Source organism: Salmo trutta, chromosome 13, assembly GCF_901001165.1.
Source record: "Salmo trutta chromosome 13, fSalTru1.1, whole genome shotgun sequence".
Lineage (NCBI taxonomy): Eukaryota > Metazoa > Chordata > Actinopteri > Salmoniformes > Salmonidae > Salmo > Salmo trutta.
Window position 1 is genome coordinate 11,842,844 of NC_042969.1, and position 22,233 is coordinate 11,865,076.

Sequence of the window (22,233 nt, forward strand, 5' to 3'; positions counted from 1 at the left end):
GGGGGCTGATATTAGAGAACAGGTCCACATATGTTAATATGGGGGGGGGGGCTGATATTAGAGAACAGGTCCACATGTGTTAATATGGGGGGGGGGGGGGCTGATATTAGAGAACAGGTCCACATATGTTATTTTGGGGGGGGGGGCTGATATTAGAGAACAGGTCCACATATGTTATTTTTTTTGGGGGGGGGGCTGATATTAGAGAACAGGTCCACATATGTTATTTTGGGGGGGGGGGCTGATATTAGAGAACAGGTCCACATATGTTATTTTTTGGGGGGGGGGCTGATATTAGAGAACAGGTCCACATGTTATTTTGGGGGGGGCTGATATTAGAGAACAGGTCCACATTTGTTATTTTGGGGGGGGGGCTGATATTAGAGAACAGGTCCACATATGTTATTTTGGGGGGGGGGGCTGATATTAGAGAACAGGTCCACATATGTTATTTGGGGGGGGGGGGCTGATATTAGAGAACAGGTCCACATATGTTATTTTGGGGGGGGGGCTGATATTAGAGAACAGGTCCACATATGTTATTTTTGGGGGGGGGGCTGATATTAGAGAACAGGTCCACATATGTTATTTTGGGGGGGGGCTGATATTAGAGAACAGGTCCACATATGTTATTTTTGGGGGGGGGGCTGATATTAGAGAACAGGTCCACATATGTTATTTTGGGGGGGGGGCTGATATTAGAGAACAGGTCCACATATGTTAATATGGGGGGGGGGGGCTGATATTAGAGAACAGGTCCACATATGTTAATATGGGGGGGGGGGGGGGGGGGGCTGATATTAGAGAACAGGTCCACATATGTTATTTTGGGGGGGGGGGCTGATATTAGAGAACAGGTCCACATATGTTATTTTTTTTTTGGGGGGGGGGGGCTGATATTAGAGAACAGGTCCACATATGTTATTTTGGGGGGGGGGGGGCTGATATTAGAGAACAGGTCCACATATGTTATTTTTTTGGGGGGGGGCTGATATTAGAGAACAGGTCCACATATGTTATTTTGGGGGGGGGCTGATATTAGAGAACAGGTCCACATATGTTATTTTGGGGGGGGGGCTGATATTAGAGAACAGGTCCACATATGTTAATATGGGGGGGGGGGGCTGATATTAGAGAACAGGTCCACATATGTTATTTGGGGGGGGGGGGCTGATATTAGAGAACAGGTCCACATATGTTATTTTTTGGGGGGGGCTGATATTAGAGAACAGGTCCACATATGTTATTTTGGGGGGGGGGGCTGATATTAGAGAACAGGTCCACATATGTTAATATGGGGGGGGGGCTGATATTAGAGAACAGGTCCACATTTGTTATTTTGGGGGGGGGGGGCTGATATTAGAGAACAGGTCCACATATGTTATTTTTTGGGGGGGGGGCTGATATTAGAGAACAGGTCCACATATGTTATTTTGGGGGGGGGCTGATATTAGAGAACAGGTCCACATATGTTATTTTGGGGGGGGGGGGCTGATATTAGAGAACAGGTCCACATATGTTATTTTTTTTGGGGGGGGGGCTTATATTAGAGAACAGGTCCACATACGTGCAGACTCTCATTTCACAATGGCTTAATTGATGAGCACATGAGTAATATGGTTCTTTGCCCAGTGTTTCAAATATGGTCCTAGGGGATCTACAGGGTTTGCCAGCTTTTGTTCCAAGGTCAGGTGAATTAGGGGTGCTGGGCAGGAACAAGAGCCTGGGGCCCCCAGGACCAGAATTGAAGCCTGCATACATGTAATCCCTACTTTTTATTTAGGTTAAAAGAGCCCATTGTCATCAGTTGGAGATTGTCTCACCATTGCCCCACCACCACACTACAAAGCAGCTGGTGTAAAAGTGGGATAGTGCAGTTGTGTACCCCTTCGATTGTATGGCAATATGCATCACGCCCTTCCCTCCAACTGCTAGACATAACCTGGAGCTGAAGCGACGCTGACAGCAACGTAAAAAATAAATAAATAATACAAACTGGGGTGCTTTTTGTCGCAGATGCTGCGGTCTGTTTTTGTTAAGAAGAAATATTGCGATTGGAATATGAACACCGAAAAGACACATTGATAATCGGGGGTATCATCGACTCGAGTGACCTGGATGTGAAATCCAAATAGGCCGTATATTGGTCTATTATTTTGACAGCACAGGATCAGAAAAAATCAATCGCGAAAGTGAGAGGGCGACAGGAGTTGCTAGTTAGCACATCGTCAGTTCTTGAGTCCATCGTTTGTTACAATCGGCATTGCGAGACTAATGGTTGACATGGTCAGACGTGCAATGTCAGCCAGTCAGCTAGCAAGCTAACCAGCAAGCTGGAATGGAAAATAAGAACTGTCATGATTTTAGTCAAGTACTGTCATGATTTTAGCCAGTTAGCTAGCTTACCTGACTAATGGGTAGAAGAGAGCTAGCTAGCCAGCCATGTATTTCAAACGGTACATACTCATAGCTTCTCGCTAATAACGTTAGCTACTTTGCTAGTTACCAGTTTTAACCCGTAGAATATTGCTAGCCTGCGATTTTATTTTTTTGTGCGCGTGTGCTTCCACGTTTCTTATCGCTGGAAATCACAAGTTTGCTGCTGCTGAGACGTGAAACACTGAAAGCTGGCTAGCAAGTTGCTAGGTAACATCATTAGCTTGCTAGCAGCTAGCTACCGATAAACAATGGCTCAAGAGGCGTTTCCTTTACATTTTCTGGTTTGGAACAACCAATACATTGAGCTTGAACGGGAACTACAGCAAAACGAGGTAGGTCAACCGGGGTAGCAACATCACTTTCTTTTCTTTTTGTTCAACCATGAATGTTTTGATTTGAACAGCTGCGCGTACCGTTGCTTGCCGCACCGCTGAGAGGCGTGCCCGGCTTTCATGACCCACCAGGGCTGTTTTTCCACAGGAGAATGTGGAGCGTTTAGACCCGCGGGGGCGCACCCCGCTAGAGCTGGCGGTGTGTCTGGGCCACCTTGAATCCACCCGTGTGCTGCTCAGACACTGCGCAGACCCGACGCACTGCAACGCGCAGAATTGGACTAGTGAGTGTATAAACTGACGAATGACTGGGGAGAATAGTGTTCTCCAGAAACAAAGCAGGGTCATTTATATTGCAGTCTGTTTGAAGGATAGCTATGTGGGTTAATGTCGTGTGTCTGTGGGGTCGTTCCATTTGAATTCAATTACGTTTTGACCGCACACCTTTTGGTTTGAACTAAACTTTCCATACATATTTATATTTGCCCATGGTAGAAGTTGTCAGAAAGTGACTTTTTGGACCTGAATGCCAAAACATTCAGGAGATAAAGGTTTTCAAAGGGCGTTTAGCTGCCCTACTCTCCTTTAAGCCTTTGGTACCACAAAGATCATTGGAGGTCCACACATCAGATAATGTTGACTTGAATTAGAATATAATACTGTCGTTCTTCCATAGAAAATCTATTGAAATATAGATAATAGAATAGACATTCCCATTTAAGATGACATACGACTGTAGGTGAACCAGCAGCCATTTTTGTGTAAGTAACTGGAAGTTAAAATGTCAATTCAATTAACATTTCAATGGTGTACCAGCTACATTGCAGTGGTCTGAAGGGATACTGTAAGTCCATTCTATGAAATATATTTCTATGCTTTGAAATGCACTATCTTAACTGAGGGCGGGCACAACACAAACACCACAGATTATGTAGATGAGGTTCTTAATAGCCTCATCGAAAACCAGGCTTCCCTAAATGTGAAGCCTGGTGAAGTCCATGGCAGAAAATTTGCTAAATAGGGGTTGGAGCCCGCTGTAAATCAGTGACACCTCGCAACACGTCAAACCAATCAAATGCCTTGCTTGGGTGGAGCTGGGGTAACGAGCTAAATGGAGGACGGGCTCATTAATGGCTGGAATGGAATTAATGGAATCCACGTTTGACTCTGTTCCATGTGTTTGATACTGTTCCATTCCAGCCATTACAATGAGCCTGTCCTCCTATAGCTCCTCCCACCAGCCTCCACTGGGGACAGTGCATGAGAGTGGCTGGGAAATCGCTTATTTTAAAACCTATTCAAAATATGTCGATTTTGTGCATAGAGCACACTTCTGGCAAAACAGAATTCATTTTTTCCTCCAGGTTTTCTTCCATAAAATGTGTCCTACCGGGTCTGAAAAAAGGGATGAACTCATAGCACCAATGGACATGTTGGGGAGGGTTGTTGAAATGTAACATCCAATAAAAATCAGCGGTCCATTCAAACCATTTTGGCCAATACAAAATTCTCCAGAACGCCAAGGGAGGCATGACAACAAACTGATTTTGAAGGTATGGCTACTTGAAGTTCACCCATTAAAGGTTCAATTTTTATTTAAAAAAATGTTTTTCAATAAATGATCAAATAGTTTGACAACCCTGTTTGTAACCTTTTTTTAAATGATTTCAAACTCAACCGTTAATATTGTGAAGAAGACTGGGATGTCTCATGGTGTTGTGGGGTATGCAAAATGGGTCAACTTTGAACACCTCTTGCCCCTGAATGTTTTGTCATTTAGGTACAAAAGTTACTTTCCGACCATTTCTATCATGCCCAAGTGTGTATGGAAAATGTTCAAATCAAAAGGGATGCGGTCAAAAAGTGATTGAAATCAAATGGAATGACCCTATGTCCAGTTTTGCAGGAGGCAGTGAGCACAGGGGACCCCGAGCTTTGTCAGCTGGTGCTGCAGTACAGGGACTTCAAGCGAGCCACAGAGAGACTGGCTGGCATCCCAGAACTGCTCAGCAAGCTAAGACAGGTAAGACCGGTAGCGTGGCGGTTAAGCGCGTTGGGGCCAGTAACCGAAAGGTTGCTGGTTTGAATACCCGAGCCGACTAAGGGAAAAATCTGTCGGTGCCCTTATTGCTCCTGTAAGTCACTCTGGATAAAAGTGTCTGCTAAATGATTAAAATGTAAATATAACACACCGAAAGTTTGCTCGATCGAATCCCCGAGCTGACAAGATAAAAATCTGTCGTTCTGACCCTGAACAAGGCAGTTAACCCACTGTTCCTAGGCCATCATTGTAAATAAGAATTTGTTCATAACTGACTTGCCTATTTAAATAAAGGTCAAATAAATAAAGGTAAAATAAATAAATAAGAAACACTTTGCAGTCTTCAATTCATCCACATATAACACATAAAGGTAACACACCTGTCAATCAGATACACCATTGCACAGATACCTGAAACGCACTTCCCTCTTTCAGGCCCGGGATTTTTACGTGGAGATGAAATGGGAGTTCACCAGTTGGGGTGAGTTTCCGACGTTCTCCCAGTGGTCGGTTTCAGCACCACACAGATGATAAGCTCCCAATTTTACTGTCACTGTGATGCGCCAAGTGTTTACAGTGGTGTTAATGCCACAAATTCTCTGTCCCCCTATACATCTCCGTTCCTCGCTCAGTACCCCTGGTCTCCAAGGTGTGTCCCAGTGACGTGTACCGCGTGTGGAAGAGTGGCTCGTGCCTGCGGGTGGACACCACTCTGCTGGGCTTCGAGCACATGACCTGGCTCAAGGGCCGTCGCAGCTACATCTTTAAGGGCGAAGGTATGCCACTGGTGATATGGCTAGTTATTCCACGCTGCGTTTCATCTGTTGCATTTCTGTTTTGGGATGTGCGGTAGCCTCATGGTGGTTTGTGTTGTTTCCATAGCCACCAGTTGAATGGTGATAAGTGTGTTTTGTCTCCATGGGAATTTGTGTGTTGTTTCCATAGAGAATGGTGCCTTGGTGATGGAGGTGGACCATGACAAGCAGGTGGTGTACACCGAGCCGCTGTCTCTCTCCCCGCGGGACGCCCCATCTCTCCTGGCTGCCATGCTGCCCACCCAGGAGAACACCGCCCAGAGACTCACCTCCCCCATCGTCTCCACGCACCTCAACACACGCAACATCGCCTTCGAGAGGTAACACACACACACATCGCCTTCGAGAGGTAGCTGCTTCACACACACACACACACACACACAGCCAACATACTCACCTACCTGGTCTCTCTCCTTATGCTTCTCTCCTGCTCTTTGCTGCACAGGAACAAGTCTGGCATTTGGGGCTGGCGCTCTGAGAAGAGTGAGGCAGTCAGCGGCTACGAAGCAAAGGTGAGCCCAGAGACCCTATTGGACTTTAATAATGCTTCTCATAAAAAAGTGTTTGTTGGCATTTAAAATAATGTTTTCTTTTGTTTGTTTCAGGTATACAGCGCCACTAATGTGGAGTTGGTGACTCGGTCAAGAACAGAGCACCTGTCGGACCAGGACAAGTCGAAGAGCAAAGGTACACACACACACACACACACACACACACAGAACACTCTGTTTAATTTGTTCATAGTATACATACACCCACACTTTGGTTCTACCCCTCCTGTCCTCCCAGGCAACAAGACTCCTCTTCAGTCCTTCCTGGGGATAGCTGAGCAGCATACCGCTCATAATGGGGTGAGTTTCACAAAGAGACACCTTGAGGTGATGGTGTATGTGGTGGATAGGTGCTTTGATGGACTGACAGGTGGACGTGCTAATTGGTGTGTCTGTCTCTCCCCATGTCTCTCAGAGTAATGTGTGTCAGTATGCCAGCCCCCATAACCCCACAGCCATCACAGCTGAGGAATACTTTGACCCAGAGTTCCAACTCAACGAACGAGACATCGGACGCCCCGTGGAGCTCACCAGCAAGGTCCAGAGGTACCGCTGTTGCCGTGGCAACAGAGAACCGGGATAACCATAGCAAACGCACAGTCAAGCACAATATCCCCACCATGTTTAATGCAAGTGTCTCTCTCGCTCTCTCTCTTTCTCTAGGTTTAAGGCCCATCTGTGGTTGAGTGAGGCTCACCCTCTGTCATTGGCTGAGCAGGTCACGCCCATCATTGACCTCATGGCCATCTCTAACGCCCACTTTGCCAAACTACGTGATTTCATCACCCTGAGCCTGCCCCCCGGCTTCCCTGTCAAAATAGGTGAGGCTTAATCCCTAAACTGACCCCTAGGCCATACCTCCTAGGCTGGGGTCAGGATCTGAAACAGACAGTCCCAGAGAGAGAGAGGACATTGAGAGGAGGAGGTGCTATCAGAAGAAAAAGGAAGCGCTTTACAATTTAAGCTGAAACAAAGTGACGATAGTTTGAAGATTTCCGTTCTCTCTTTCGCCCTTCCCACCTCACATCTCTCACTCTCTCTACATTTCTCTTTCTTTCTCTCTCAGAGATCCCTCTGTTCCATGTGTTGAATGCTAGAGTGACCTTCAGTAACCTGTGTGGCTGTGATGAGCCTGTCAGCTCTGTCACTGTACACACACCAGAGGAGGCCCCCGAGGCTGGTAACCACACACACACACACACACACGCACATGTATATGTATATACACACACAGTTGAAGTCGGAAGTTTACATACACCTTAGCCAAATACATTTAAACTCCGTTTTTCACAATTCCTGACATTTAATCCTAGTAAAAATTCCCTGTTTTAGGTCAGTTAGGATCACCACTTTATTTTAAGAATGTGAAATGTCAGAATAATAGTAGAGAGAATGATTTATTTGAGCTTTTATTTCTTTCATCACATACCCAGTGGGTCAGAAGTTTACATGCACTCAATTAGTATTTGGTAGCGTTGCCTTTAAATTGTTTAACTTGGGTCAAACGTTTCGGGTAGCCTTCCACAGGCTTCCCACAATAAGTTGGGTGAATTTTGGCCCATTCCTCCTGACAGAGCTGGTGTAACTGAGTCAGGTTTGTAGGCCTCCTTGCTTGCACACACTTTTTCAGTTCTGCCCACATATTTTGTATAGGCTTGAGGTCAGGGCTTTGTGAAGGCCACTCCAATACCTTGACTTTGTTGTCCTTAAGCCATTTTGCCACAACTTTGGAAGTATGCTTGTGGTCATTGTCCATTTGGAAGACCCATTTGCGACCAAGCTTTAACTTCCTGACTGATGTCTTGAGATGTTGCTTCAATATATCCACATACTTTTCTTTCCTCGTGATGCCATCTATTTTGTGAAGTGCACCAGTCCCTCCTGCAGCAAAGCACCCCCACAACATGATGCTGCCACCCCCGTGCTTCACGGTTGGGATGGTGTTCTTCGACTTGCAAGCCTCCCCCTTTTTCCTCCAAACATAATGATGGTCATTATGGCCAAACAGTTCTATTTTTGTTTCATCGGACCATTGGACATTTCTTCAAAAAGTACGATCTTTGTCCCCATGTGCAGTTGCAAACCGTAGTCTGGCTTTTTTATGGCGGTTTTGGAGGGGTGGCTTCTTCCTTGCTGAGTGGCCTTTCAGGTTATGTCGATATAGGACTCGTTTTATAGATACTTTTGTACCTGTTTCCTCCAGCATCTTCAGAAGGTCCTCTGCTGCTGTTCTGGGATTCATTTGCACATTTCGCACCAAAGTACGTTCATCTCTAGGAGACAGAACACATCTCCTTCCTGAGCGGTATGACGGCTGCGTGGTCCCATGGTGTTTATACTTGCGTACTATTGTTTGTACAGATGAACATGGTACCTTCAGGTGTTTGGAAATTGCTCCCAAGGATGAACCAGACTTGTGGAGGTCTACAATTTATTTTCTGAGGTCATGGCTGATTTTCTTTTGATTTTCCCATGATGTCAAGCAAGGAGGCACTGAGTTTGAAGGTAGGCCTTGAAATACATCCACACCTCCAATTGACTCAAATGATGTCAATTAGCCTATCAGAAGCTTCTAAAGCCATGACATCATTTTCTGGAATTTTCCAAGCTGTTTAAAGGCACAGTCAACTTAGTGTATGTAAACTTCTGACCCACTGGAATTGTGATACAGTGAATTATAAGTGAAATAATCTGTCTGTAAACAATTGTTGGAAAAATTACTTGTCATGCACAAAGTAGATGTCCTAACCGACTTGCCAAAACTATAGTTTGTTAACAAGAAATTTGTGGAGTGGTTGTAAAATGAGTTTTAATGACTCCAACCTAAGTGTATGTAAACTTCGGACTTCAACTGTGTGTGTATGTGTGTGTATATATATATATATATATATATATATATATATATATATATATATATATATATATATATATATATATATATATATATATATATATATATATATATATATATATATATATGCTAACTCCCCGTCCATCTGCTCGCAGGGCAGGCCCCCCCTCCCTTTCACTGCGAGGTGGACCCCTCCGTTTTTCAACCACCCCCGGACTACACCACTCTTGGTCCGGGCCGCAGCGAGCCAATGAGGGATGAGGATGATAACTTGCTGCAGTTTGCTATCCAGCAGAGCCTATTGGATGCAGGGACAGAAAGCGACCAGGTAAGACAGGAAATGTGTATTTTAGAGCTGGCAAATCCATGGTTTAATATAAGTCATTGTTCCACATCTTAGATATTTATCACCTTCAGATTTTCCTGATTGCCATGGAAGTTCAGTAAGTACAAGACATGCATAATAATGCCTCTCTCTGTAGGTGACTATATGGGAAGCTCTGACTAACAGTCGTCCTGTTTCTGGGCACATTCAGTCACCACTGTACGAGGACGAGTCTCAGCTGGAGAGGTGAGAAATCGTACCTCCATTTCCCCTTCACCTTGTCCATGATCATGTATTACAAGGCTTTCCCTCTCTAGCGTTACCTTTTAAATTGTCCTCCCGCTACCTCTCTCTGATAGGGCGATCCAGGAGTCCCTGTCGATCTCATTGGCTGGTGGTGAGGAAGGAGATCCCGCATCTCCCCTGTCAGTCTCTCCGTCAGACCCCGGAGCCAACTCCCCTCCCTCCTACAGCTCAGTGGCTGAGCCCCGGATGCCGGGACCGTTTTCTGTGGTGAACAGCTTTGACGAGCAGCTACGCATCGCCATGGAACTCTCATGCAGGGAGCAGGAAAAGATGGACAGGTGAGAGAGCGAGAAAGGTTTTCTTGCTTTGTTCATCCATTGTTCTCTGACAAGTGGATGAGGAGAGGAACCCATCCTAGAAATTTTTAACATAGTCATGGAGAGGGGCATTAATAGGATGGAAGGAAAAGGATTTTGGGTGATTGACTTCCAGTTTCTATGCCAATTGACTTATGTTTCCTGTTACAGGGAGAGGCAACGGGAAGCGGAGGAGCTGGAGAGGATCCTTCAGCTTTCGCTCTTAGAGAAGTAGCCACGACGACGGCAGAGGATTGAGGAACAAACGTGTTAATTTATTGTATTTTTTTATCCTGCAATGTTAAATTATTTTATTGTTCATTTGATGATGTCTTAATGGGACACTGAAAGAGTACGGGTACAGAATTCAGGGAGGGAGGGAGTTAGACATGGTACTGGCCGCAAGGTGGGTAAAAGCAATAGGGTGGAATCTACTTCGTGGGCAATTGCCATATTTGATGTCGCCTGTCCAGTGGGAATGAGAGGGGGAGAGGTACTGGGAGGGAAAGATGGTCAAACTAGCAGTGAGGCTCTGAGAGCAGATACTTTTGGATGGATGAAGAGGGAAACGTTAACATCACTTTGCGTTTTGCTTTCTTTTTCACAACCCTGCTGTCATTATTTTGAGTGATAAAAATCCTTTGACCTATGATACAAACAAATAATAGTGACATATGATTACAAAAAATGCTTATATTAGATAATTATTTGAAAAAAATGATAAATGATGTTATGTTTGAAACAGAATTATGTGACTTGGAAAATACATTTACTCAATGTTCCTGAAGCATTTGTGTGGTAGTCCATTTCTGAATGTGTGTGTGCAAAGATGAGCCATTCAGACATCTAAGCCAGTGTTAATTTTAATGCAAAATGATATTACACAGAATCTATATAACATTGTGTTATTTTCACTTCGAGAGAAGCATGAGCTATAAAAAAAAACAAAAAAAACAGCATGATTCACACAATACAAAGAAGACGATATTTACATATCACTACAGTTTAAACTTGATTCGTTTCTCTTTTTGTAGGGCTTATTTGAAAAAGTAGTTTGAATTAGATGTCATTCACTGAAGCCCGTTCTACACGCATTGGCACAAGGAGGATTTTCAGGATGTTGCCTTGACGGTACAAACTCCCCTGCTTGTATAGTGCCTCACCTCTTTATGTCAGAAATAAAACCATGCTAGATACTGTAGATGACGTAGCTACGGGCTGTTAGTGGTGATTTAGACAATATTACACCGGAGGAGGGTGTTTTCCTCTGTGACATTTTGACGGTTCTGCTGTTGGTGCGTGCTATTTGTGTGTAGGGCGTAAAAACGGTGACCCTGTGTAGAGCTGTTCCTTCCTCCTCTGTACTGCTATGCGAAGCTCCTGATGCAGATCTTTAGGTTTGGAGAGTAGGGAGACGGAGAGTAGAGACAGACCGAAGAGAAGTTTCAAGTACAAGTCTGGGACTTCACCCACATCTATTGTAAACACACTGATGCTCTGAAGCTTACTGAGACACACCTGATATGTCATCTGCATCCTGATATTCCTTCCCTTCCTCCGTGGCTTTGCTTGGAATTAGGGGTATGGGATAGGAGGGAGGGGTGTCCCCCGCCGGGGACTGTGTGTGGATCATCGGTGCCACTCTTGCCCTCAGGACCGTTTTGGATGGCAAAGTGGACTTTTCGGGTGGCAGCTCTGATGGGCACAAGTTACACACACTGTATGATACAGAAGAAATGATATGATCATTATGGGGATAAGTTTAGCCTTAAGTGGTGAACAATGTTCCCTTTAAGCTGTGTGCCGGGGGAGCTGCACAGAGAAAATATCAGTCTGCGCAGAGAAGCACGAGATTGAACTTTACTCAACTTTCTAGATTTCCCCCCTTATTTAATTAACACTATCAACGTTGCCCTTTACTGTGATCGAATCATTGCAGTAGTAGCCACTTTCAATGCAACATACCAAAACAAAATGAACGATGCTAAACTTACTATACAAAACTAACTATGCAAGTGATTTTGTTGTAGGCATAATGCACCAGAGTTGGATTCTATTGCAATGACAGGCACAACTCAGCTGGTACTCTACACAGACGGGTGCGCTGTAACCAATCAGAGATGCAGTAGGCCTGTATTCAAATAGGCCATTGCCATATATGGATCTGTGCCATTCACTTTGAACTGGACTGTGTTTACAGCATGAGCGGTTCTGAGTAGATTTGCTTGTTTTGAGATGAAAGTGAGAGCTGCATGTAACCACATGTGCACATGTGTTCATATCCCTTGCTAGTTAGTGAGTTCTTAGCCCAGTTATAGATAATTTGTAGTCAGCAATGGTGGAGTGATTGCTTCCTACAAGAGCACAAAATATGTACATTTCTAGACATCTTTGAAAAGCAAGTCAGGTGAAGTGCTTTTTTTGAGAGCTTTTTTGTCTTAAAGAGGCAGTGTTGTATTTTGAGACAGGCTTGAATAAGATAAATATCCAATAGGCAGAGGGTAGCATAATTTGTCAGATTTTCTGTAATAATGGTATTGGAATAATAATGCAGTATTTTTTTAAGTGGTTTGTTTGCATCAAACAACACAACAACATTTTCAGTCACCTTGTCTGAAGTAAAAGTGGATTAACAGGTTCATGTTAAACCCTACATGTTCTTTTCAAAAGTTTCATGGAATGTAGTTCTACATTGAACACCACACATTGGCTGCTACTGTAGGCTGAATGAGAGAACAGCTATTTCCATGGTAAAATGTTATGTGATCCATTTTCTCCATTGTTTTTGATGGTAGGCCACTCTGGTAGGCCTACATTATGATCAAATAGCCACAGTAGCCTAGTTGACCACTGTCTAAAACTGTAAATTAAAGCGGGCACAGTCTCAGTGTTCACAGTAAACGCACCCTGGAAGTTGCACAGAATTTTCACAACATTCAAGTTTCCGCTCAGCAGACCTGAAATTTGCTCAGTGCTGAAATGTTTTTGAGGGAGCATTGGTGGTGAATCAAGTTATTTGTGGAGTTATGACGCTCTCTCACCAATGCAGGTGTCGTAGGTCTGCGGAACCAGGAATGGTTCCAGACGGAACTCTGTCTCCATCAGGAAGTGATCTAGCACCGCCGCCAGGGAAGGGACAGTCACCTGATGAAACAGAGATACGTTAGGAAGTTACCTCATGTTGGAGGCAGGCATACGACAAACATGTCATTTCACAAAAGCAACTTGACAGACTGTCAAGGCAGTAAGCGTATATGGAGTGTCGTCTTTCATATCAGTGCTATGTTTTGAGCCCATCCTGATAGGATGAGAGGAGGAGCAGGACTCACCGGGGAATTTAGTTCTATGATGAAGCCTGTGTCTATGGAAAGCACTTTGTAGTTCTTCATCACCGGGCCACTGAAAGATAGAAAGAGTCCGGTAAGTCTTAAGAGTACTCCCAATGTCTCCTCTCTACTCCCTCAACCAGAGACACTGCTTTCTTATAGGGTAAGGGTGCTGTTGTCAATACAGGTTTGTTTAGTGGACGGTGAAATACTTGAGGTCTGTAAGTAACAGAGGAGTTACAGGGTGTTGGAGTTGGAGTCTGCGGTTAAAGGTCAGGCTTCGGGGGTAAGGTGTTTAAGCTCAAGACCTGGGGTTGTCCTGTCTCAAGGTGATGGCGTAGTTAGTGTTGTCGGTCGAGGGACGGAGGATGATGTTGCCGTACTCTGTGTTCTCTTTCAACATCTTCTCTGCCTTCTGACGAGACACAGGGAAGAAACAGCTGGAGGGAGGAGGAGAAAATGAGGCTGAGAGGAGACCGGGAGAGAACAATACATTTTAGTGTTTAAAAAAGGAACAGAAACACGACAATACTCACGGGGGGATTCCAGAGAGGGTGCTGTCATATGTGTTGCCTGGGGAGGAGGAGGAGGAGGAGGGACGGATAGGGTAGGTGGTGGTAGGCAGAGGAGAACAGAGGGCCTGTCTCTTCTGCTCCTCAGACAGAACCTCTTCCAGCCTCAGTATCTGACCTGGGAGCAGTTGCAGCTTACTGGGGATCTCCCTCTGCAGGGCACATCATCCTCATCATCATCAGTATCATCATCCCCAAAAGATGCATAATACTAAGGTTTATATTTTTTCTCTCTGTCTGTAAACACGCACCAGTGAAACAAATTGCAAGCTTACTTTGCTCTTTAGTTTAATCTGTAAGTTCTCTCTTTTTACTTACCTCCAAGGAATGTGGGTCAAAATAAGTATTTAACGGTGACAGTGTGTGTGTGTGTGTGTGTGTGTGTGTGTGTGTGTGTGTGTGTGTGTGTGTGTGTGTGTGTGTGTGTGTGTGTGTGTGTGTGTGTGTGTGTGTGTGTGTGTGTGTGTGTGTGTGTGTGTGTGTGTGTGTTATACTTACAGTGGCCACAGTCATGATGAAGCCTCTCCACTCCTCTCCTGTGTTGGGGTTATCCACCTACATCAGATGTCAACAGTTAGTACTCCTGCCCCAGATGCCTGTTATGGCTGCAGTATTGCGCAACAACCTTTATATGACTATTTACCAGTAAGACATTATGTATAGGAGTGGCAGCAATATGACTGAATGTAACATAAATTACCTTAAGCTGCACTTCCTCATTGGACAGGGTGAGAGTGTAGATGGTCGACCTGTTCTTTTGATAGGGAGCATCCATCACCATCGACTTCAACATCTGAAGGTCCAGTTTCTCTGAGTACTGACAGGGAATTACATATCCGATTAGTCAAGCCATAGATCGATTCCAATACTTGATTCAAGTACAATAAAACTGAGATTAGATGAATGTAGCTATTCTCTTACTGTGTCGTGCATCTGGTCTGTGTACAGAAAGATTGTAGATCCACGGAGCTCTCCATAACATTTCTTGAAGTCCTGGAAATGGTCAAACCAGAATCAAAATGAAGCCCACTACTCAACACTAGCAGAGACATGCCCAACAGCTTTACTTGATACAGTAAAAATACATCATTCTTAATCTAACTTTAAGTTCACTATCCTTCTCATTCTCTCCTCTCTCCCTTGTGCTTTCAGTCTATGTCATTCTCTCTCTACGATTCCTTATTCCCACTCCACCATTCTCTAACTCCTTACTTTCTCTCCAGTGTATTTCTTCAGCAGGTGCCCTGAATAGTACAGAGGTAGAGCTGTGATGGTGTCCCTCCTCTTGTACACCCCTACGGGGGATGCTGCCATGGTCCCACTTTGTCCCGGTTTAGGTCAGGTCGGTTCGTTCTGGTTCAGTTCACTATAACCCAGACCAATTGGGTCCCTGATATAGCCCTCTGTGACCCAGTCCACCACTGGAACCAATTCACTCAGAACTTTTACTCCTGCAGAATAATTAAGCGTTTGTGTGATTCATTGATTTAGCTTATCGTCTCCTCTCTCCCTCCTTCCTCGGTCAGTATAGGGACTTAGACAAGGAGGAAGCAGTGTAGTGACTTACTGAGAGAAATGTACCACCACTAGGTAGGGCGCCCTTTAGCACTTTGACCCGGGACTGACACGCGCAAGCACCTGCACGCACACACACACACACACACACACACACACACACACACACACACACACACACACACACACACACACACACACACACACACACACACACACGTACAGGCACTCGCATAATCACTTTCCTTTTGCTTTATTTTTTAGAAGTGTGCTTTATCTTGGAGTGTTGACTTTTTTTTCCGGATGACTGTTTTTCCAGATGTGTCGGCTAACAACCACTGCCCTCAATGAGTACACAAACCAGTACTTCCCATTAACAATGAAGAATTGTATTTAAACAGTTGGGGGGGGGGGGGGAATACACAACTGGATAGATCGAGATCATGTCATTAGATGAGCACATGACTGACTGTGTTCTTCAAACTGCGCTCTTCCCAGAAGTCATGTCCACCTTTGGGAGATTGCAGACAAAGAACATCCTGAATCTCTGACACGTCTGGAAATGTATCACCCATCAGACCAATCAAACCAGGTTTGCTCCCCTCTCCAACTCCTCCCACACTGCAGCCAGATCCATTTTATAAAACCAATATTAAAAGTGTTATTGAACTAGATTTAAGTGTTATGTTCTATAATCCTGGCCTTATTCTCCATATCTCTTTAGTATTGCCCAGCACAATGGTCTCTCTCTGCCTGGACTCATCTGGACACTAGTATCTATACAATCTGGTAAGACGAAGGGTAGGGGTGTGTCTTTCTGTCAACAACAGCTGATGCGTGATGTCTAATACTAAAAAAGTCTTGAGGTATTGCTTGCCTGAGGTAGAGTACCTTACGATAAGCTGTAGACCACACTGTCTACCAAGAGAGTTCTCGTCTATATTATTATACTAAGACCGAACTCAACCAACTCTATAAGGCCATTAGCAAACAAGAAAATGTTCACCCAGAGGCGGCGCTCCTAGTGGCCGGGGACTTTAATGGAGGCAAACTTAAATCAGTTTTACAACATTTTTACCAGCGTGTCACGTGCAACCAGAGGAAAAAAAACTCTAGACCACCTTAACTCCACGCACAGAGACGTATACAAAGCTCTCCCCCGCCCTCCATTTGACAAATCTGACCATAATTCTATCCTCCTGATTCCTGCTTTCAAGCAAAAATTAAAACAGGAAATACCAGTGACTCGGTCAATAAAAAAGTGGTCAGATGACGTGGATGCTACACTACAGGACTGTTTTGATAGCACAGACTGGAATATATTCCAGGATTCATCCAATGGCATTGAGGAGTATACCACCTTAGTCATCGGCTTCATCAATAAGTGCATCAACGACGTCGTCCCCACAGTGACCGTAGGTACATATCCCAACCAGAAGCCATGGATTACAGGCAACATCCGCATCGAGCTAAAGGCTAGAGCTGCCGCTTTCAAGGAGCGGGAAACTAATCTGGACACTTAGAAGATATCCCGCTATGCCCTCAGACAAACCATCAAACAAGCAAAGCGTCAATACAGGATTAAGATTGAATCCTACTACACCGGCTCCGACGCTTGTCGGATGTGTCAGGGCTTGAAAACTATTACGGACTACAAAGGGAAACCCAGACGCGAGCTTCCCAGTGATGTGAGCCTTTCAGACGAGCTAAATGCCTTTTATGCTCGCTTCGAAGCAAGCAACACTGAAGCATGCACGAGAGCACCAGCTGTTCTGGATGACTGTGTGATAACGCTCTCGGTAGCCGATGTGAGCCACGGGGCCAGATGGATTACCAGGACGTGTACTCAAAGCATGCGCGGACCAACTGGCATGTGTCTTCACTGACATGTTCAACCTCTCCCTGACTGAGTCTGTCATACCTACATGTTTCAAGCAGACCACTAGAGTCCCTGTGCCCAAGGAAGCGAAGGTAACCTGCCTAAATTATTATCGCCCTGTAGCACTCACGTCCGTAGCCATGAAGTGCTTTGAAAGGCTGGTCATGGCTCACATCAACAGCATCCTCCAGGATACCCTAGACCCACTCCAATTATCATACCGCCCCAACAGATCAGCAGATGACGCAATCTCAATCGCACTCCACACTGCCCTTTCTCACCTGGACAAAAGGAACACCTATGTGAGAATGCTGTTCATTAACTACAGCTCAGTGTTCAACACCATAGTGCCCACAAAGCTCATCTCTAAGCTAAGGACCCTGGGACTAAACACCTCCCTCTGCAACTGCATCCTGGACTTCCTGACAGGCCACCCCAGGTGGTAACAACAACACATCTCCCAAGCTGATCCTCAACACTGGGGCCCCTCAGGGGTGTGTACTTTGTCCCCTCCAGTACTCCCTGTTCACCCACGACTGCGTGGCCAAACAAAACTCCAACACCATCATTAAGTTTGCTGACGACACAACAGTGGTAGGCCTGATCACCGACAACGATGAGACAGGCTATAGGGAGGAGGTCAGAGAACTGGCAGTGTGGTGCCATGACAACAACCTCTCCCTCAATGTGAGCAAGACAAAGGAGCTGATCGTGGATTACAGGAAAAGGCGGGCCGAACAGACCCCCATTAACATCAATGGGGCTGTAGTGGAGCGGGTCGAGACTTTCGAGTTCCTTGGTGTCCACATCACCAATGAACTATCATGGTTCAAACACACCAAGACAGTCGTGAAGAGGGCACGACAAAACCTTTTCCCCCTCAAGAGACCGAAAAATTTGGCATGGGTCCCCAGATCCTCAGAAAGTTATACAGCTGCACCATTGAGAGCATCCTGACCGGTTGCATCACTGCCTGGTATGGCAACGGCTCGGCATCTGACCATAAGGCGCTACAGAGGGTAGTGCGTACGGCCCAGTACATCACTGGGGCCAAGCTTCCTGCCATCCAGGACCTATATAATAGGTGGTGTCAGAGGAAAGCCCATAAAATTGTCAGAGAGAACCAGTCACCCAAGTCATAGACTGTTTTCTCTGCTACCGTGTACCGGAGCGCCAAGTCTAGGACCAAAAGGCTCCTTAACAGCTTCTACCCCCAACCCATAAGACTGGCCACCGGACTATTACATTGACCCCCTCCCTCCATTTGTTTTGTACACTGCTGCTACTCACTGTTTATTATCTATGCATAGTCACTTCACCCCTACCTACATGTACAAATAACCTCAACTAACCTGTACCCCCGCACACTGACTCGGTACCGGTACCCCCTGTATATAGCCTCGTTATTGTTATGTTATTGTGTTACTTTTTTGCTGTTGTATTTATTTATGAAAAACGTAGTAGTTAAAAATACAAATAAAATAAAAAAAATATTTTCACTTTAGTTTATTTGGTAAATATGTTCTTAATTCTTGTTGAACTGCGCTATTGGTTAAGGGCTTGTAAAGTAAGCATTTCACGGTAAAGTCTACACTTGTTTTATTCAGTGGATGTGAGGTATAAAGTTAGATTTGATTTGAATCCCTGCTCCTCCTATGGGTGTTGTGGTGGCTCACCAACACCCTATGGTCCCTGGTCTATTTGAGCGTGGGGTTTAACATGTCATGTCTCTTCCAGGTTATTGGTCTGTTGTGCAGTGTTACATACATTACATTCAACACCATTGTGTGTGCTTGTGGTTTTTCTTGCATTCTGTATAAGATTGCGGACATCAGGCATGATAGGGTGGCAGTGTGAAGTAGCCTAAGTGCCTAACATATGAAGTACAGAATGATGCCCTGGTTGTTTCTGTACCATTAAGGGCTGGCCCTGGATGCTAGGGCACCCCATGTGTTCCTTTTATTTTTGGAACTCAGTCGGGGCCTCAACTTACTATTGAGAGTAAGAATAGTAGGATACACCAGGTGTAATTAAGAAAAATGTGGTTGTGCATCAGCAGTTTCTCTTATGTCACTCAATTAGCCATCGAAGTCAGCTAACAATTTTTAGATCGGTAGCTGGTCTAGCCAGCTATGTAAACTTGTAGTAATCATGCCCGAATACAGACCGGGCACGTGCCCAGGGGCCCTGACCTCTAGGGGGACCCCCTTGATTTTGTTAGTCATTGTCACTCAGATATATTAACATGTCATAAGTCATGGCAAAATGGGTAGTGTTGCAGGAAATTGCTGATTTTTTATTCTTTCTGCCCCATGACAAAATGAGTAGAATTGCAGAAAACTGCCACTTTTTTCCAACGCCCATGGCAAAATGTGTGGAATTGCAGAAAATGTGCTAAAATGTTTCTCTGGCGTCAAGAGGGGGGCCACCTTAAGCAACACTGAAGCATGCACGAGAGCACCAGCTGTTCTGGATGACTGTGTGATAACGCTCTCGGTAGCCGATGTGAGCCACGGGGTCAGATGGATTACCAGGACGTGTACTCAAAGCATGCGCGGACCAACTGGCATGTGTCTTCACTGACATGTTCAACCTCTCCCTGACTGAGAGCCCATGGCAAAATGTGTGGAATAGCAGGAAATGTACTAAAATGTTTCTCTGGCGTCAAGAGGGGGGCCACCTTAATTTTTTTCTGCAAGGTGTGGGGCCCCCCAACCAAATCTTTCTTACCATGGCCTGGTACCATGGCCTTGTTTCTTTTAGACACTCAATCATGTTATTTGGAGGCCCAGTGGAGGCCCTTGACTTTTTCCACATTGTTACATTACAGCCTTATTCTAAAATGTATTAAATTGTCCCCCCGTAATCAATCTACACACAATACCCCATAATGACAAAGCAAAAACAGGTTTAGAAATGTGTGCAAATTTATTACAAATAAAAAACGGAAATATCTAATTCAGACCATTTACTCAGTACATTGTTGAAGTGCCCGTGGCAGCGATACAGCCTCAGGTCTTCTTGGGTATGACACTACAAGCTTGGCACACCTGTACTTGGGGAGTTTCTCCCATTCATGGCTGCAGATCCTTGTAAAGGGATTTATATGTTTGAATGTAATGATTAAATAATTCTACCCTGAGACTTAATTATTAGAGATATGGTCTATATAGCATGTAGAATGAGTAACTAAAGGGTTAAGCCTAAGTCTAACGAGGTTGGACTAGGATAAGAGAAGAATGTGTGTCTGTGTGTTTAAGTAAACACCAAGTACTGTTAAACTGGTTGACCTGCCCTAGCTTGAACTCTGAGGGTTTAAGATATGAGAGGGAGTCCCCATCTAGGTTTCCCTAATCTCAGAGGAATGAAATTGTCAGCTGGGTAATGATCTACAGTGTTAAGAGATCTGGGGCCTTAATGTTTGTGTGTATGTGTGTGCGTAAATAAGGAGTGGTATATAATCGATGTCTCTGTACAATGGACTTCAGAGCGCCCTCGTGAATAAACACTTCTGATTCTTGTAAGCTGGGCTTCCGTCTGTGTTATTGAACCATAATCTTACACATTCTGGGTGGCAGACTGAGTATTTTAATTGAAGTTAACATTGAGAACATAATTCTCATAACAATCCTCTCAAGCTCTGTCAGGTTTGATGGGGAGCGTCCCTGCACAGCTATTTTCAGGTCTCTCCAGAGACGTTCAATCGGGTTCAAGTCTGGGCTCTGGCTGTGCCACTCAAGGAAATTCAGAGACTTGTCCCAAAACCACTCCTGCGTTGTCTTGGCTGTGTGTTTAGGGTTGTTGTCCTGTTGGAAGGTGAACCTTCACCCCAGTCTAGGGTCCTGAGCAGGTTTTCATAAAGGATCTCTCTTTAGAAATTTTTTTTTGGAAGGGAAGCGCTGCAAAGTAAACAATAGTAGATTTTGGTAGACAGAAGGTGCTCTTTGGTAAAAGGGGTAAATTGGTCATCAAAAATAAATATTGAACATGCCATACAAATTAAGGCATTTTAATTATATGAAGAGTGCCTTGGTCCTCTCCTTTCTTTTTAAGGATCTCTGTACTTTGCTCCGTTCATCTTTCCCTTGATCCTGACTCGTCTCCCAGTCCCTGCTGCTGAAAAACATTCCCACAGAATGATGCTGGCACCACCATGCTTCACCGCAGGGATGGTGCCAGGTTTCCTCCAGACGTGACACTTGGCATTCAGGCCATAGAGTTCAATCTTGGTTTCATCAGACCAGAGAATCTTGTTTCTCATGGTCAGAGTCCTTCAGGTGCCTCTTGGCAAACTCCAAGCGAGCTGTCATGCCTTTTACTGAGGAGTGGCTTCCATCTGGCCACTCTACCATAAAGGCCTGATTGGTGGAGTGCTGCAGAAATGGTTGTCCTTCTGGAAGGTTCTCCCATCTCCACAGAGCAACTCTGGAGCTCTGTCAGAGTGACCATCGGGTTCTTGGTCACCTCCCTGACCAAGGCCCTTCTCCCCCGATTGCTCAGTTTGGCTGGGCAGCCAGCTCTAGGAAGAGTCTTGGTGGTTCCAAACATCTTCCATTTAAGAATGAAGGAGACCACTGTGTTCTTGGGGACCTTCAATGCTGTAGAAAGTTTTGGTACCCTTCCCCAGATCTGTTCCTCAACACAATCCTGTCTCAGAGCTCTACTGACAATTCTTTTGACCTCATGGCTTGGTTTTTGCTCTGAAATGCACTGCCAACTGTGGGACCTTATATAGACAGGTGTGTGCCTTTCCAAATCATGTCCAATCAATTGAATTTACCACAGGTGGACTCCAATCAAGTTGTAGAACTATCTTAAGGATGATCAATGGAATCAGGATGCACCTGAGCTCAATTTCGAGTCTCTTAGCAAAATGTCTGAATACTTATGTAAATAAGTTTCTGTTTTTTATTTTTAATAAATTTGTCTAAAAAAGTATTTTCGCTTTGTCATTATGGGTTATTGTGTGTAGATTGATGAGGAAA

At 44.8% G+C, this 22,233-nt stretch overlaps 2 protein-coding genes across 3 annotated transcripts; one reads left to right on the forward strand and one right to left on the reverse strand.

Annotated features, from left to right (window-relative positions):
* Window positions 1-1,919: 1,919 nt before the first annotated feature.
* LOC115205205 (ankyrin repeat domain-containing protein 13D) lies at window positions 1,920-10,743 on the forward strand. Of its 2 annotated transcripts, XM_029770939.1 has the most exons (16): window positions 1,920-2,771; window positions 2,920-3,055; window positions 4,670-4,794; window positions 5,248-5,293; window positions 5,445-5,588; window positions 5,758-5,947; window positions 6,073-6,139; window positions 6,233-6,314; window positions 6,417-6,478; window positions 6,594-6,724; window positions 6,842-6,999; window positions 7,245-7,358; window positions 9,185-9,357; window positions 9,512-9,600; window positions 9,714-9,938; window positions 10,128-10,743. In XM_029770939.1, exons 1-16 carry the CDS (start codon window positions 2,688-2,690, stop codon window positions 10,189-10,191), a joined length of 1,890 nt encoding a protein of 629 aa, XP_029626799.1. In that variant the 5' UTR covers window positions 1,920-2,687; the 3' UTR covers window positions 10,192-10,743. The 2 variants fall into 2 exon arrangements, with proteins under 2 accessions (XP_029626799.1, XP_029626800.1); XM_029770940.1 differs by lacking the exon at window positions 2,920-3,055 and having other exon boundaries at window positions 1,922-2,771.
* A 59-nt stretch (window positions 10,744-10,802) lies between these two features.
* LOC115205206 (signal-transducing adaptor protein 1) lies at window positions 10,803-15,426 on the reverse strand. The gene is made up of 10 exons (XM_029770941.1): window positions 15,067-15,426; window positions 14,776-14,847; window positions 14,555-14,671; window positions 14,353-14,409; window positions 13,819-14,006; window positions 13,591-13,722; window positions 13,286-13,355; window positions 12,998-13,100; window positions 11,475-11,651; window positions 10,803-11,347 (listed from the first exon to the last, which is right to left on the reverse strand). The coding sequence occupies exons 1-10, from the start codon at window positions 15,166-15,168 to the stop codon at window positions 11,259-11,261; spliced, it is 1,107 nt and encodes a 368-aa protein (XP_029626801.1). The 5' UTR covers window positions 15,169-15,426; the 3' UTR covers window positions 10,803-11,258.
* Between the last annotated feature and the right edge of the window lie 6,807 nt (window positions 15,427-22,233).

Coding starts and splice junctions, on each gene's coding strand:
- LOC115205205 (XM_029770939.1), top strand. CDS start 2,688: ATGGCTCAAGAGGCGTTTCCTTTACATTTTCTGGTTTGGAACAACCAA. Junction 5,294..5,444: donor ATGGGAGTTCACCAGTTGGG/GTGAGTTTCCGA, acceptor TTCCTCGCTCAG/TACCCCTGGTCTCCAAGGTG. Junction 9,939..10,127: donor GAGCAGGAAAAGATGGACAG/GTGAGAGAGCGA, acceptor TTCCTGTTACAG/GGAGAGGCAACGGGAAGCGG.
- LOC115205206 (XM_029770941.1), bottom strand. CDS start 15,168: ATGGCAGCATCCCCCGTAGGGGTGTACAAGAGGAGGGACACCATCACA. Junction 13,356..13,590: donor TTGAGACAGGACAACCCCAG/GTCTTGAGCTTA, acceptor TCTATCTTTCAG/TGGCCCGGTGATGAAGAACT. Junction 11,348..11,474: donor GGATGCAGATGACATATCAG/GTGTGTCTCAGT, acceptor CCAAACCTAAAG/ATCTGCATCAGGAGCTTCGC.